The sequence below is a fragment of the Buteo buteo genome, chromosome 21 (genome assembly GCF_964188355.1).
Source record: "Buteo buteo chromosome 21, bButBut1.hap1.1, whole genome shotgun sequence".
NCBI classification, from domain to species: domain Eukaryota; kingdom Metazoa; phylum Chordata; class Aves; order Accipitriformes; family Accipitridae; genus Buteo; species Buteo buteo.
Window position 1 is genome coordinate 9,284,682 of NC_134191.1, and position 16,902 is coordinate 9,301,583.

At 42.6% G+C, this 16,902-nt stretch overlaps 1 protein-coding gene across 3 annotated transcripts in view; it reads right to left on the minus strand.

Annotated features, from left to right (window-relative positions):
- Nucleotides 1–16,902, minus strand: part of PTPRG (protein tyrosine phosphatase receptor type G) — a 416,558-nt gene that overhangs the window by 81,702 nt on the left and 317,954 nt on the right. For all 3 annotated transcript variants that reach the window (XM_075053584.1, XM_075053587.1, XM_075053585.1), the window contains exons 9-11: nt 5,180–5,364; nt 3,083–3,191; nt 1,294–1,343 (exon numbers count right to left, since the gene is read on the minus strand). In XM_075053584.1, the coding sequence (XP_074909685.1) occupies nt 1,294–1,343; nt 3,083–3,191; nt 5,180–5,364 (344 nt within the window). The remainder of the gene's footprint in view (nt 1–1,293; nt 1,344–3,082; nt 3,192–5,179; nt 5,365–16,902) is intronic.

A 16,902-nucleotide genomic window follows, 5' to 3' on the forward strand; every position in this document is an offset into this window, starting at 1 on the left:
GCCCAGAGAACCTGACCGAGCTCCCTCTCTGACTTACTGAAAAATGTCTCACGTTACTGAATACATCAGCAAGAGGAGCATTAGCTGGAAAGGAACGCATCAGACAAGGACAAACAAGGGTTAAATAGGTGCTACTGAACATTGAACAAAACTGTAACATGTTTATTTTTGGAACTAAAATTTATAACTTAACAGTATTTCTGCATCTCTGTAATTCCCAGTTTTGGTCAGGCCCTGTAGTTGAAATGCTGCAGCAAACCAAGAAAGGCTGCTTTCTCTGGTTATTTTTGACCAGCTGCAATCACAGAGAACCTGAGATCTCAGAAGAAAACGTGTGCTTCAGAGATTTCGAGCCAAAACTTTAAATAAGCATCTAAACTTCTGGATACTTATCAGTGTGAATCCCTAAGGCACTGTGAGATTTGCTTTTCACTGGCATGTACAGTCTCAAAGCTGGACTGAGTATTAAAATTTGACAGCAGACTTTATGCGTCTAGAATACCTCTATACATCATTAAACAAACATTAATCATTCAAATTCAAGCTTTGTATGTGTTATTTGCTTACCAGGGAGTATATCAAACTGGAACAGAATAAAACCAGAAGCAATATACTTAAAGTAAATTCAATAGTATGAATTCAGTCCATAAATTTGTCTGAACAATTCAGTATACTGAATGCCAAGAAATTTAGGTTGTGGATAGTTTATGTTAAATAACCTAATAAGGTTCTTTCAAAACTGAAAAAGTATATTCTAGTTTTACTGTAAATGTATCAACATTTCTGATTCTGGAATACAAAAGTCAGCTTCAGTGAGTTGCTACAGTCTCACCTGAATTAAAATTAAAACAAAGAGCACGTTAAGGCTTTATTCACACAATAGCAGGTATCCTTAAAGCACTGGAAGAGCAAAGATGCTGTGCGTGAAGCCTTATTGCTGTTGCATATATTTCTGGTCATGCAGTTAGTAAAAGAAATTAAATCTATTTCCACAGTTGTCATTAAGATTACGAATCCGCCCTAAATAGGTCGAATACAAATTTGGGAAGATTTTTTTAACACCCAATTCTCCAGTTGTCAAAGCCTCTCGGGGCATGCCGCTGGAAAACCGAACCCCTTCCAATGTTTTAGGTCTGTGTTAAAACCTTTGGGGGTGGCTCTGACCACCCCCCCCCGAGGAAGGCCGGGTCCTGCCGCCGATGTACGACCCCGTGCTGCCACCTGGTGGGAACGTCGCCCCCCATTACCGCCCCCCCCCCCCGCGCTCCGCAGGGATTTACGGCCACGACTTACCACTCCTGTTTTCACAATTCTGGTCCCCTCGAAAATTCGAGTAGTGTTAGCTGAGAAATAAAGAACAAGAGCCTGTCAGCGGACTGGGAAGGGAGGCATCGGTAAAATTGTTAAACGATTGCTGAACATTGCACAAAACATGGATGCAGGTCTCGGTTTGGATAAAAGCAACTCGGCTCGTTTGGTGTTACTCACCTTACTTTGTACTTGTGTCTAAGGACAGATTTGTTTTGTCTTTAATTACTCAGGCCTGGCAATGCCGGTTTAAGTGCACTGTCAGAAAACGCATGCTCTCCTTCCAACCGGAGCTGGACGAAACGTCCTGCCTTACACAGGAAGCAAGAGCAGCTGATGATAATACTTTTTTCTGCCCTTATGATAACATCATCATTATTTATTGCTATTTATCTCAACTACAACTATAATCAGCCTCTTAAGTACGTTTTGAAAGCTCAAGTGGATTCTTCTTCTAGGTTAGATCTTGAGTCCCGCCAAAGGTTAGAAGAACAACTCCTTTTTGGGGAGACATGGAAGGAAACACAACATCTGCTCCCGTTGCAGGTGTGTATATCACTTCCACTGCTTTGAACATTGGGCTAGAGTACCCAAAGAGTATCCAGAAAAACTGTCAATAATGATTTACTCTTAACTTTAATTAAATAGGTATCATGGTCAAATTTCAAAGAATTTTTCCATTCTATTATCTGCCAAGAGAGGCCCTAATCAATAATACACAAGTTTCTGACTTCTGCCTGGCACTTAAAGTGAAGTCCAAACCACTCTGCTGAGACACTATGCAACTGAGAGCTACACATGAGATGCTGCTTGGATAGGACATTTCCTGTTCAAACCCTGCTTTCTCTGCAATGCTGCTAAAACTGTGGCATGATACCGCAACAGAACTAAATTGTGTCCACAGCTTGATATCCTTCAGATGCTAAGTGCTAACGGAGTAGGATTAAAACCTCCACATTTTCTGAAAAGCACACTGAAAAATGCCTCTATTATTCTGTTCCACATACAGCATCAGACGCAAGTGACTTAACTCTTTGCTTCATCTTAAGGATTTAAATTTTTAACTCTCTGCTTGTTTTGTTCTTCCATTACCCATTCCGAGGTTTATAGATCTGTAAACTGGAGTGGGAGGGAGTGCTCTCAGAAGAGGTGAATTTTGCCCTAGTTAATAAAAGAAGCAGTAATAAAATTCCCAGGAAGGAGCAAAACTTCAGCACTTAAAAAAACCAAAAAGCATCAAGTTCTCCTACCAAATCTCAGCTTTGCCAGATTTCTCCAATAAACTTAAAAGGAAGTCCATGACAAATGACAGCTTAGCATCCAGTTCTTTTGCTTTCATTTAAATACGTATGTTTTGGAAATCACTGAGGTTGCGTGCATGGTAAAACCTGAACATCTCCACATGTGGTTGTCAAGGTAGGACTGATCTCCTTTCCTCTTTACATAAAACAGACACCGATCAGACTCACATTCTGCTATAGCTGTGCTTCTGATGCATAAGCAGTCTCTGATGAATTTGTTTTAAAAAACTAGTACCAAGAAAAGCTCTGAATTATCCTAAAACCTGATGAACCCTGCCAGCAGAGAAATAGGCAAACCCCCATCACTAGAAACAGGACTCTGATAAAGTCACTGGCCACAATCTGAAATTAGCATTGTATACATGCATTCAAACATCTTCTGAAATCATTCCACACCATATTGCACTCTGCAAAGAAAATGTTAAACAAACAAAGAGTCATTTAATGTAAAAATGTGTATGTGGTTTTTTTACCTTGAAAGAGCATAGTCTGGCTAAAGTCACTACGCATTTCATTTCGGCAAACTGCTTGAACTCTGAACAGATAAAGGATGTCAGGTGAGACATGGCTAATGATGGCCTTCTGTTTAAAAAAAATAGATATTATTCAGTTTTTTACCCCCACAGTACTGTCCACGATCAGTTTGAAATACATAAAGCATTGTGCTAACACAGGACATTTATGCCATGTAAGACGAACTTATTTCTACATAGAAATATCCACTGGTCCTCTGAGAGAGGGCAAGGCCGAAGTGATGCACCCAGACTCTGCTGACTCTGCCCATGAGAAAGGAAGGAACACCTCCCACATCTACTCTTATGACAGTCTTCATGCCTGAAAGTCTCTGCGCTCCTCAGAAAAAACTAAACCTCAAATCATTTGACCCTACAGGAATTAAAATGAGATTTTTTTGATAGGTGGAGCTCCAAGTCCCAAACATGGGACAAGCCCAGAAAAGTCACTACATGTTCAAACTGACTATATATTTTGCAACAAACTGGCTATGGCAATTTGATGCTGGTGGCCTGTGTAACACGATGGCTCAGCACCCTGGGCTGGGCTGTCCCCGCATACTCTTAGACCTGAGACACTGCCCTGCTGCCTTCCAGATACTCTTTTGTGTTGCCTTAGTCCACAATCACATCAGTTCATGTCTTACAGCAGACAGCAGCAGTAGCTGTGTGGGTCACTTGAAATACCAGCGATCTCTTTAGCAAAACACTGTCCAGCTCCGTTTCAAAACGGGACAGCCCAACTGCCTCTGCCAGAACACTGAAAGCAAATTGCATTTTCCTCTGTAAAAGAGTTTCCTTCTTCTCTTGCCCCTAAAATAGACTAAGCTGTCATTGCTTTCTTAACCTCCAAGCTCTGCTGCACAGCACAGGGTCTCACTGCAATTTATTTCCAAGCTATCACTCCATCACATCCCCTGCACTTTTAATTATTTCTTTTACATAAAACAGGATGCTTTCACTGTGCCCACCTCATTTTTGCTGATTAAGGCTCTCCTCCTTATACCTGATTAAAAAAAATCTCCCTTAAGAGTGTGAAGCTATGACAAGAGAGAGGTTACAATACATCATAACCTTGGGTGCCTTTCAATAGATTCCTTTCTGATTTTGTGAGGCACATCGTTCCCTAATGTGACCCAGATAACAATGTCTAGTGGGGAAATTGAAAATATAAATGGAAATGAAGTAAAAGAATCTTCATCTAAGGGAATAAGAGAAGTATTATTGTAGAACTGATTGAATGGGCCCAGAGGACTGTGTATTTGAAAAAAAAATACGATAACAGTCATTAGGAATAACACTCTGTGCTGCTGCATTTTTCATGTGCATATACAATTACTGATTTCATTATTCTAGAGGCTTTCTTTGATTAACAATAAACGGAGGCCTTTCAAACCTGAATATGTCACTTTGATTTTATATGGAGAGAATGTTAAAGACCAGTACAATACTTGCTTCCACTTAGACAAGAATGACAAGCAGATCAAATCCTAAATGGAGGAGATAGATCGGTGTTTCTGTCTGTGCTGGAACTGTCTTGTTCTTCCCTCTTTTTCTCCCACTGCTTGTACAGGGCCACTCCGCAAAAATCTTCTAGCTCTGACCATGCAACTCCTACTGCTGGCAGCACTTACTGCCAGAAACTGCTCCAAAGACTGCAAGGGGCTATACACAGTGAAAAGCCTGAGCCCAGGAACAGATTTTGGGGGATCGGACTTTTAATGTGAAAATCTGTAAGCTGAGCACAAGCCAAAAGGTATTCAGAGCCTAACTATTTCCCGTGCCAGCTGCTTCTCAGCAACAGTATATGAAAATGTGTCTGCAGATTTAGTCCTTTATGCACTCACATAAACTATAAATTCACACTTCAGTGTTTTGGGTAGTCTGTTAGGCAATGTTCAACTAATGCTGAACATTTTAATAGCAATTCATTGCGAGTCAAACACTAGTCTGTCTATAAGGTAACAACTGCTTTCCTCCTCTACTTTCTTCTACTGAGAAAGTAACAATATAAGGATAGCTTGATACATATGTCTGGGGTTGATGCTGTGGTTTTACCAGGTCCTTGTCACTGTCCTTGGTGAAAGTCTTCTCCTTTTCATCTTCGTTTTTAGTCCAGCTATATGAGATCATGTAGTTCATGATCGGAGGGTGGTAGATGGTTTCTGGTTGGTTCCAGGTTACAAGTAACGCTGTCCTGTTCACAGGCTGCACTTTCATGTTGACTGGTGGAGTGCTGCAAGCTAAACAACAGAAGGAAAAATGTGAAGCTCTCCTAAATAACGGAGAGAAAACAAACAGGAAGAACTGTGCCTCACTCTAAGAGCCAGGTTTTTTTCTTTAATGCCCTTGCCTACAGTAATAGCTTAGACTGCAATCCACTGAGACCAATGGGATTTAATACCACCTGCAGCTGCTTTCTGCTCTCCAGAGTAAAGGGAGCGAGAGAATCCATTCTCTGCAGGCAGGTTGCTTAGTTCTCGACTTATTTTCAGTCCTGACATTTGCATGTACACTTTAACTTGGTCTCTTAAGAGCTCTGCACTGGAACATTAAAGTCCAATCAGCCTGAGCCCCAGCTTCCCTGGCCCACAGTCTCCTGCCATATGAAGGGGGTAAACGCTCCAGTGTGCTCCGCAGGCCCTGGAAATAGTTGGAATCTCTGAAAATGTGACACTATTGGGTGAGTCAGTATTTTCCTCTTAACCTAGTACATTTTTGCACATGAGCAGAAGTTACTTTATGCTCCTCTTTCTATATGTTTTCCTTCATTTTCAACTCTTTGCCAGTGATGTATCACCAGTACAGGGAAGAGTGGCACTTGATGGCCCTTGGCCATCTCCTTCTCATACCAGGCAGGGGAACCCTCCAGCCAGCCTCCAAAAGCCTTCCCTTCCTAACCCTGCCTGCAGCGGGGAGGCACAACTTACTTCTCACTCAAGCTTAAGTCGGTGGGGACGTCAGCCTGGGACCAGCTTAACCAGCGGGCGAAACCACGGCTTCTGCTGCCTGCAGCCACCAAACCCCAAACTCCTCCAGGGAAGACCGAGCCCAGGCGCAAACCCAGCCTGGACACTTCAGGAGGAGTGGGGTGTGCACAGCCCACTCGCAGCCGCTTGAAGAAAACACTTTTCAAGCCACTGAAATGTAAAGGTCAGGGTACTAATGAAGAACACTAGATGGCACTCATACGCTATCGGAAAAATACATCATACGCTTGCCAAGTATAAAGAGTTTAGATTTTTTTCCCAGCTTTAAAAATCATGTTTAAAATACACAATTCAGGACAGATTCTCACATTTTCTCTCCCAATATAAACTCTGAACCAAGAAAGATCACTTGCAATGATACCTAAACACATGTGCCGTGGCAAAGGAGCTGGTCTCTTGTGCCAGGGAAAGTCAAAAGTGTCACCCAGCCCATCGCGCTGACACTGTTTGCAGAATTATTTTTCCAATACGACTCTTCCATTTAAAGGCAACACATTCAGCTTGTTTGCACTCTGCAGGTATGTGACTGCGTGTATATTTGGCCATTATTTCACTTCTAAACAGTCCTGGCAGCACTGAAAGGGAGAAATGTCTATTCCTAATGCCTGGGACTTGCAGGTTGGTCATGTAGCTCTGCCATTACATTACTGAAATAGCTACAGTCCCTAAATAACAATGATTAAATGCTGTAAACACCAATATTACCAGTACAATAGAAAAATACCTGTCAATTGCATTTATGCAGTTATAACTCACATTTTGCAGCTAGCCTGAACAAAAGAACACGTATTGCAGAAATACGCCTGGGCAGGAAAGATCTTCCGTGTTTGCGCCTGCCACAAGTGGTGACTTTCTTGTGGTTTTGCAGTAGATCCTTCTGCTCAACCCAGAGGGATGATCCAGCAAAGCAAACAAACCCTGCAGTGCCTCAAATCATTGACAAAACAAATATGAGTTTCTATTTACACTGAGTTGAAGGGACCGAAACGGCATTCTGCCGTCAATGCCACAAAGCCAGAAGCAACACCTTGGTCTGCTGCCTGCAGACCCCTTCCCTCCTGCTCCCTCCTGGTCTCTGCAGGGAGCCCACAGAGCCAGAGTGCCACAGAGCATGGCAAGAAGGTGGCCAGGACCCAGCCGAGAGGGCACAGCTGAAAGTAGTCGCTGTTGTCACAATTTACAGAGCTTCATGATCCTTGGTATGCCTCGCTGTGCTCTCACCTCTTTCCGCTGAGATAGTCAGATCAATTCTCACTGACATCACTGTTTATTGATAACTGCACCAATAAATCATAACTGCCCCCTTTGAAGCCCTTTGTCATCACAGAATTACACTTCAAAATGCCAGGCCAGCCTTTATCTCTCCACCTAATCAAATCCCATCAGAGATAGGAGCCCAGGGTGAAGGACTACCCAGACCTAAGTGTCTCATCCAGTCCTCCTCCTCCAGGAGGACAGGAAGAGATTTATATATTTAAAGTAATCATGCATCAAATTGTTTTAGAAATAATTCAACAAGCTAACCTTCACAAGAGACAGAGAGATCTACCTTAATTGCAATACCCCTCTGAACCATGGGTAGCCAGCTGTTTCTCAGACAAGGACCCCAAGCCACCCTAGGAAAAGGGGACTGTCATGTCCTCTATTCCATGCCACTCTTTGCAGCCAGCTTTGATGCCATTCAGAATAGCTCATGCCAGTCAGAGGAGAGAAGCGGGCATTTCCCAAGGGTAAATAGGAGACTCACAGGCTCAAAGTTAGGAGACCCTCCCTGACCCTGCACCCCGATCCAAGGAGGTCATGGGCATTTTTAAGCAGCTGAGTGACCCCACTGACTTCACTGAGACAAGTTTTGACGAGGACAAACCTCATTCACAGCCAGCTAAAAGGAGACTGAATTTACAATACTGCTATTTCACAGTAAATATAACAAAATTTTCAGGACTTAGTATGACTTTGTTCCAATTACTCCAAGGCACATAGCAGTACCTGATGTAATTAAGTAATAACCAACCTCTCCTGTTCAGCCACTTTTTTTTTTAACAGCTTATGAATGGGCAAAAAAGAAATCTTTTTTATAAAATGAAACATATGGTTTTATTAATTTAACCAAACCTGCTCAGGACACAGTGGAATAAAAAAAATTTGATCCAATAATTCAATTTGATGATTTAATTAAAGTGATACATAATAACATAGCAAATGTCTGAAAGGCAAGAAAAAAAGTGTAATGATTTGACCATCTATAAAACAACTGGCATTTTCCAGAGATCTAATTTTCCTTTCAATACTCTGTGTGCCCTGGATTTTTGAAAGAAGATTAAAAGAATTGCAGGCTCCTTGCTTTCGTCTGTCTTTTTTTAAATGCTAAAGAACCTCTACTGATTTTGCAAAATGTGCAGCTGAAGGACAAATAGAAATGCAGAAAGAGGTTGGGACAGGGAGGCAGAAGTTTGCATCTTCCTCTGAATTGAATCAGGACACACTACAGAGAAACACAAACTTTCACCTTTTTTTTTTTTTTTAACCAGGCTAAATAAGCAAAAAAACCCCAAACCCTGTGAATTCATGATTGCTTGAGAAAAAAAAAAGAACTGAAACCAACAACCAGTATCATTTCACACTGAAATAGCAGATCTCAGCTATTTTTAGAAAAATTATGACTAACGGTCTCTTTTAAATTCAGATCCTAACGGATAATAAAAATATCGAGGGGTCTTTCAGGATGTCTTTCTGCGGTGTAGTGCAACACTAAGCAGAGACATACCTCAACTGGGCCTGCGTAATTCGAGTGGCACACCGAAGCCACCGCGTCCTGGCTAGCAGACCACGTGCGCCAGGAGTCCTGGAGGCAGAAAAACCTCACTGGGGCCACAGGGCTACAGCTCGGAGGCACTCAAAAGGCAAGCATGTTCGTGGTACCCGCGGCACACCTCGTGGCAGGCAGCGATGCCCTGAGCGTGGCATGCCTCGGACCTCTCGGAGCGAACCCCCCCTTCACCCTCCTGTCGGGGATGACCTGAACTGGGAACATGGCAAACACACTGGCTCCTGCCTTATGGAAAAGTCCTGCAGAAGTGAGAGGGTTGCACGGGTGTATCTGGAGGAAGCCCTCTGACCTGACACGGAGCAGCCTCAGCCGGCGTTTCCAGCTGTTGGCCATGTGTGGGGCTGTCTGGGAGATTGACACAGTCTTTTCTCTGCAGATCAGCCCGCTGGGGAAGGCAGGGGGCAAGCCAGCATCTTGGCTAGCCTTGCCTTCCAGGGCTCGCTCAAGCCTGGAGAAAACCTGTTTGCCACTTGCAGACAAATGTAGCATGCTAATACAGTCCTAAGCGCTGGCCAGACCAGCCATACAGCAGAGAATTATTTTCTTCATGTTAAAAACATTCCAATGGGCTGGAACAAACAAAATTAATTTAACAACTCTGCATTCATCTCTCCCATAATTTGATTTGTATGTTGTATTTGGCTACGTAACCTCCACAAGGCTTTCCTAACTGAAGCCTGATAAAGCTTAATCCAAAAGCTCCTGGCAGCTCTATTTCAGAGAGCTGAAAGAAAAAAAGGGGGCTTATTGTTTTGCAAAAATTAACCACTGATATTAAGACACACCCATGAATGCAGAAAGGGCATGTAAGAGAATATTACAGCTTTTTTTTTCCTTTTCTTTTAAAAGCAGCCTACATTTCTCTTTCAACGACAGAAATGCAAAAGCAGCCAAACTTTCTGGGTTTCATCATGCTTTTTGCATATGTTACCTGCGGTTATAAAAAGAGCTATTTAGGGAAAGTTTGAGAGAGTGCAAGAACTGTATATTTGGTTATTGCTTGTATACCTTCTCCCTGTAAAACAGGTGCCTCATATGATGAATCCGGTGGCACTGGGCTCAGAGGGATTTATAAAAACCTCTAAAAATGTTCTAAGTTAGCTCTTCCATGCATAAAAATGTCACCACTTTAAAGGCAGTTATTTCTAGCTGTGCTATGCCCTCTTTTGGAAAATCCCACTCTCTCTCCCTCCTGCTGCATGTCTCAGCAATGCAAAACTGCCGTTCCTCTCCTTGGTACCTTGGGATACATGTTGTGTGATGAAACCCTGATAATTTTCAGCAGAGAAAAGCAATGTGCCAGTGAAGTCCTGAATCCCTCAACGGCGAGGGATCTTCTAAGGCAATTCATATGCAGAGGGAGAAAACATTGGCATCACGATGTGCCCATAGCCCATTACTGGCTCAGGACTGCTCAGAGATAGCTAAAAGACCCGGACAAGGGTCTTGTCTTGCTCTGGAAGGCAGCTCCTGGCTGTAAGGTGAGAGGCGCTTCACTTCTCTTTTTTCTCACTGATCTGGATATGCATGGGACGAGTGGCAGGGAACAGTGCTTCTCCCTCACAGAGGAGGAGCACAGAGGGTGGTAGATGGGGCATTTCTTCCCACACGCTCAGTGGGAGAGAAATTGAGAGGTCAATGTGGGTGTTTCATGCCTTTCTTCCCCACAAGGGCAAACAAGTTGGTGGCCGAGCTCTTGGGGGAGAGAAGGTGTTTCTTTCCCCTCTGCCCCAGCACTGGGAAGGAGCTGGAAGGGCCAGTCCTGCAGGACAGACGGACCACTTCTTGTGGGTGCTGCATTGACACCCAACTCAGCCACAAGTTTCCCAGCTGATGCCAGAGAAGCCTGAAAACTGTAATCGATGCCTGTGCTGTTGGCAAAATACTGCACCAAGTTCACACAGCCCTGCAGCCCCCAGGAACCTGACTGCAGACAAGACAAAAGCGATGCCACCAACAGAAAAAGGAAGAAAAATACTTTCAACTATATATATACCTATATACACACACACATATATATTCCTTCTCATTATTAGACCCTCAAAACTTCAAATAAGCCCTGAAATGCGGAAGTATGGGTTATACTGCCATGAAAAAACTCACACTTGCTTTCAGTGCCCTGCCAACAGTGTAATGGTAAGGTAATTGATGCAGTGCCAGATTCAGCTACCTTGCATTGGCGTGACTCAGTGGAGGTGCTTGGGAAGAGCCTCCGATCCATAACAAACAGCAGCATTCTTTGGGCTGTCGGATTCAATCTCAGAGTTCAGCGAGGGCTGCACTCCCAAAGGATAACAAATAGACTACGAGGATCATACGCAGAGACAACACAGGCTTTAATACATAGAAAAGTGCTAAGAGGCATACTTACAACATTTTCCCCCTTCTCCTTTTACTAAATGTTTGCAATTTTTTTGCTTTGCTTTAGTGTACTTTGTTAACTTCTCAGAGTGCTTATAAATGACATTATTAATATATAAGGATAATTGCTTTAAAGAGAAGCACGCATTTCTCCTTTACCTTTGCCTGCACTTTGCCAGCAGGCATTTGCAGGCTCCGGAGCATGCCGTACACACAAATATTTGTGTTGATCTACTTCAATCCACAGGCAGAATGTAGCTAGGAGACCGACTATTTATCTTCCCTGCTCTTACCTTTCACTATGCTTCAAACAGACAGGGTTATTTCTTAAGGTATGAGGGACACCGACAGACCCTACACTTGTTTTATGAGCCCTGTGAAATAACCTCATGAACAAACCTGCACATGGGGCACTTTCGACAGAGGGGCTCTGGGCAAGCTGGGTTTTGCCCCTCTGCTGCCTGCCTGTTTCCCAAGGTGAATGCACAACCAGCATTTGGATTCATTCCTGTATGGCTTGCTTTGTAGCATTTGAGTTTCCATGGCATCACAGCAACAGACCCTATTTTACTGAAAGGCATGGACTGTGTGTTTTACTATGTTATGTTTGAGCCCAAATATTTCATATATTTCACAAATACTGTTTCTACAGCTGTGGCCTGAATCCTCAGTGGGTGCAGATCAGCCTTGTACCATCAGGTGCCTTGCTGGGCTACGCTGATGTCTGCCAAGGATCTGCCCTGCAAGTTTTGTGTTTATATTGCACACATGCACACGTACATGCAGAGGATGACTTGTGTTTAAGATGTACGCCTGTCTCCTTATTTATACAGTGCGTCTGATACAACACGTGTCATCACATTCGGTGGCAAGTGCTGCGTCAACGGGGGGAGAAAGGAGGATTTCCTGCCAGGACACATATTTGCCACGTTAGCCAAGCCACCCTTTCCAAAGCCCTGGCGAGGGTTGCTTGGACTGGGGAGCACGGGAAGAACAAGCCAACAGGGCTGGTAGAGCATCTCAATACATGCCTGAGGGATGCCCAAAATCAGACTGGGAAAGCAGCTTCGCTTTCATAGCTTCTGGAGGCTTTTTCCAACACAAGGGATGAGCTGCAGGCACTCATGGTCTAAAGTACTGTCAAGACTGAAATGAAAATCAGTACTTCTGTGGGCCAAACAGCTGGACCAGTAGGTAGGCAGTGCAGAAAGGAATTCCCCACAGGTATAAATGGAACAAATCATTGAGCTCCCTTCCAGCTTTAGTGACAGCTGTGAACCCAAACCATACTTAAACTTTCACACTCAATTCCTCTTGCTCTTTTGGTTTGGGCCCTTTATAACCTCTAAACAAGGGCAAGCAGTTACTTATTGTTTATTAATAAATCTACTGGTAAGCTGTCCACTACATTCAGGCATAGACACATGCGCTGCTCACGTTACAACCACACAGGAATTACTACAGGTGAAAACAGAACGCTGCGGAACAGAGCCACTGCGAGGGGAAGCGTGAGACCTATGTGAGGTATATGTACCACAACTCTTTGTACCCATCAAAATGGGTCACTTTTTTTCCTGAAACGCTTTGCCTTCCACCTGAGTGATCTGAGACTCCAGAAGGCAGCAGCCTGTCCTTTCCTGCTTTTGCATGACATGCTCCAAGACAACTGCATACACGAGGACCCAGCATCGCAGAGCAAAACACAGATGAGGTAGAAGGGATGAGATAGACAGAAGGAGCACACTGATTTCTGCCTAAAATGTGATTACAGCAGGTCCTCGAGGTGCACATCAAAAGAGACTCTCGCAGCAATAGGTGAGTACATTTACCTGGAGCACTGAGGCATAGCGGCAGCCGGGCAGGTCTATAGTGCAAAGAAGATGCAGGGCAAGCAATTAGCAGCACGGTGTTGCCACCCTCAAGTGCAACCTTTCGCACCTAGCCAGTCTTGCTACACCAACAGAAATCCTAATAATGATACATTGATTCATCTGCACCAGCACACTGTAGTAGGGTGCTGACCTGATTAAAGGGTAATGGAATTGGGAAAGAATAATCTTTAGAACAAAATGAAATCAAAAAGAAAAGTAGGAAAAGTCTGGTTTTCCCAGGAAACTGGGAAGGAGTTGTTAATCTATAAAGAAATCTTCCAAGATTCTTCCAAAGGACAAGAACAATCAACTGTAATGGTAAACATTTTGTAAATTAACCAAAAAAGGTTCTTGCTTTTTTTCATTTTCCCCAAGATATTTAAAGAAAATAAATAGTTATCATGTTGCTTTAGCAATCCCAAGTTACTATGTTGTTGTTTTGGATAGATTACACTTACTGCTATAGACTATTTTGTGGTCATTTAGGTTTGACTAAAATATATAAATGACATTCTGCAAGAGTGGAACTTTTCTTGCCTAACACTCTTTTTGGCCTCCCAGAGAGAACCTGAGGGCATGAAGAGACTGCAAAGTTGTTTTGAGAGAGTTCTCATAAAACATGGGCATTTAGAAAGCAAAAACAAATTACTGAGAGTAATAACAGAGGCTATAAATGAGACAAATAACTTGTTCTCATTCAGAAACACTGCTGCCAATGCTCTAAACTATCTGCCTCAAAATGATGATGTCACTGCACTGAATCTCCAGAACTTTGGATATTGCTGCAGTGGAGGCACACTCCATGCAGAAGAGGCAGTGCCTTCGTAGGAGGCCTTAGCTTCATTTCTGGTATCAGGAACCACGAAACTGAATTCACTAAGGACTAAACTGCTTTGCTTGAGCAGTGCTGTACCTTTGCAGGTCGATAGCTCGAGCCATGCCTCCAGTGCAAAGCATACAGGAGGGAAAATCCAAATATCTTCTATCCACATTTTAGCGGCATTAAGTTACAAGGACTTCCAAACTGTGTATCACTACCGCACAACAAAGAACAGTACGGAAAATGATAGCCTGTACACTACAAGAGAAATGTCCCAGCTGTTAATTTAGAGTCCAAAGCTAAGTTTTACTAGAGTGAATTTATGACTGCTCATTATTTAACTTAGTCTAGGATAATAATTAAAGATGGTACTCTAAGGCGAATTCCCACTGATGGGCAACAGCATCATCTGAGACTCCAGCAAAGAGTAATCAGACACCTTTGGGGAAGTAATCAGGCATCTGTGAAAGAAAACTCTGATGTCAAGAGCCCCTCACATGGGATGCTCGTTTAAGTGTTGTAAGGCTTGCAGCACATTTAATGAGACAGAAAGGTTAAAGGGTTGGGTTTTTTTCAGCACTAAAAAACATAAAGAAGTAACATTTGATGGTCCTAATCAGCAGCAAAATAAAATAGGCAAATATTGTTGCACATGGGGTATGAAACAAGGAAATGAAACACCTTTTCCTCCTGGTTTCCTACACCCTTACTGAAGCAGGTAATGTTTTGTAACTACATCTCTGCTTGATGGGACAACATGTGAAAGTAGTAAGGAACACGCAGACTCAGGTCCTTGAACTGGATAGACTTTTATGTAAGAATTCTGCCTATTTGTCCCTGAAAAGCAATGTACACTATTAAACTGATAAATAATCAGCAATCCCTCTAGCACAGGTGCTTGAAAGCAGCCTATGAAAAGGCAGGAGCACAATATGTGATGTGACAGAGCAACATAGTCCTGAGCCACAGAGGACAGGCCAGAGAAGAAAGGAGGGAATTTTAACAGAGATGGTCACGTGCAAAAAATCAAATGCTGCCACTGTCACTGATGAATAGTTTACAAATACATTCCTAGTTTAATATGTCTGTACAGAGAACTTTTCAAAACTTCATATAAATCAGTACCGTAACACCGGTGAGCCCTCTTGTTAAATTTTACAGGCCTGATGATCTGCATGATTTAACAGCATGATCCACTGTATACCTTGAATCTCTGAAAGTTTCATCTTCTTAAAAAAATATTGATGTATGATGGTTTATTATCGACCCACCCACTGCTACAATTACATAGCTGAACAGTATTTATCCTGAATGGTATATTTCAGAAATAAGGTATTTAAAGATGACCTGTATGGCTTCTTGAAACAGCTCCAGGCTCAACTTAAGAATTAAGCTCAGCTCATGGGCTCTGATTCAGCAAAGGTCTTATGCATATGCTTTTATCCCAAGTGTACAAGCAGTCCTCAAGAGAACTGTTTTAAATCAGCTTTTGCCAACAGGAGGAAGGAATGAGATAATGGAACCAAAGAAAACTCTTCTTGCTAAATACTAACACAAAAGAAAAACTGGAGTTTTCATTCCCAAGTGAAAAATTAGCCCTCTACACTATTTCAAATTAGCTAAAATATTTTCGCCATCTTGTATTCTGATGATTGAAAACACCACTCCTCCATTCATTGTCTCTTTGAAATTAAAAAAGAGGAGGGAGAGGAGAGTAACTGCAAAACAAAAGGCTGTTAGCATTCATATTGGCTAACAAACTGGATCCAAATGCACTGACAGTCTTGGTTGACCTAAAGTAATCTTTCCCAGAAGACACTGTATTTACCAAATGCCACCACTTACAGGGCTTTGCTAAGGAAATACTCATGAAAACTGGCATAAAGTGAGAAGTAAGTTTTCCACTGGTGTACCTGCAGGTTATGCTACTGGTCATGGTTCTGTGACCTGAGATAGCTTTGATAGCTGGGAGAAAAGACATTTGTGTTTGGTGCCAAACTGTTCAGGATAGCACGTTTGTCAATGGACAACTGGTGAGCTGCATCACTTTGTGCTGATCTGAAATTCCCTATTCACCAGGGAATTCTGAAAATTATTCTGAACACTATGCAAATTGTTCTGGGCACATTTTCCTCCAAAACAAGAAAGGCTTACATAACGAATGCTACACTGTTTTCTAGATCAGCAATACTGCCCACAGACTTAATAGAGTGTGACAGAGGAAACAAATTGCAAAAATTCACACCGACAAACAAAACCAAACTTCCCCTCCAGAGCTGAAGACCATCACAAACTGTATCACCTTGCAGCAAATGAAAGACACAATTCTGTGACCTTGCCTTTCTCTACAATACACAAATCTAAGTACGGGGAGGGTAGACAAGAGCCAACATGTGACAGCCATTGGTCACATTGCTTAATGCAATGTGGAAAGCATTGAGATGCAACCATGAGGTGTGCAGAAGAATCTGCATAAAATAAATTTGTTATGCTAACCCTACACGCTTATATTTGTATGCTACACTGTCTGGCTGAGAAGCGCTCCATGCACTCGGCTCCTCAGTACTTTTGCATGAGTGACACTATATAAAGAGGTACTGTATTTACTAGCTGAATAAACAATAGGTTTTGCTTTCACTCAAGTATTATGACTTCAACTCATTTTATTTATATGTCAGTAGTTCAGAATGTGCAGTGGACCAAGCACATCATCACTGTTCACCTTTGTCAAAGAAGGGGCCAGAAACATCCACGTTGTTGTATCTCTGGAACAGCTATAACTCATTCCTGTAACCTTTGGAGGATACGCTACAATCCATTTTGTGTTAGCAACACTGCAGCAACCTATTTATTTTTAAGTTCATGAAAAAAATGCACCTATTTTCAGTGTCCCCTGGCGTGCACACAAC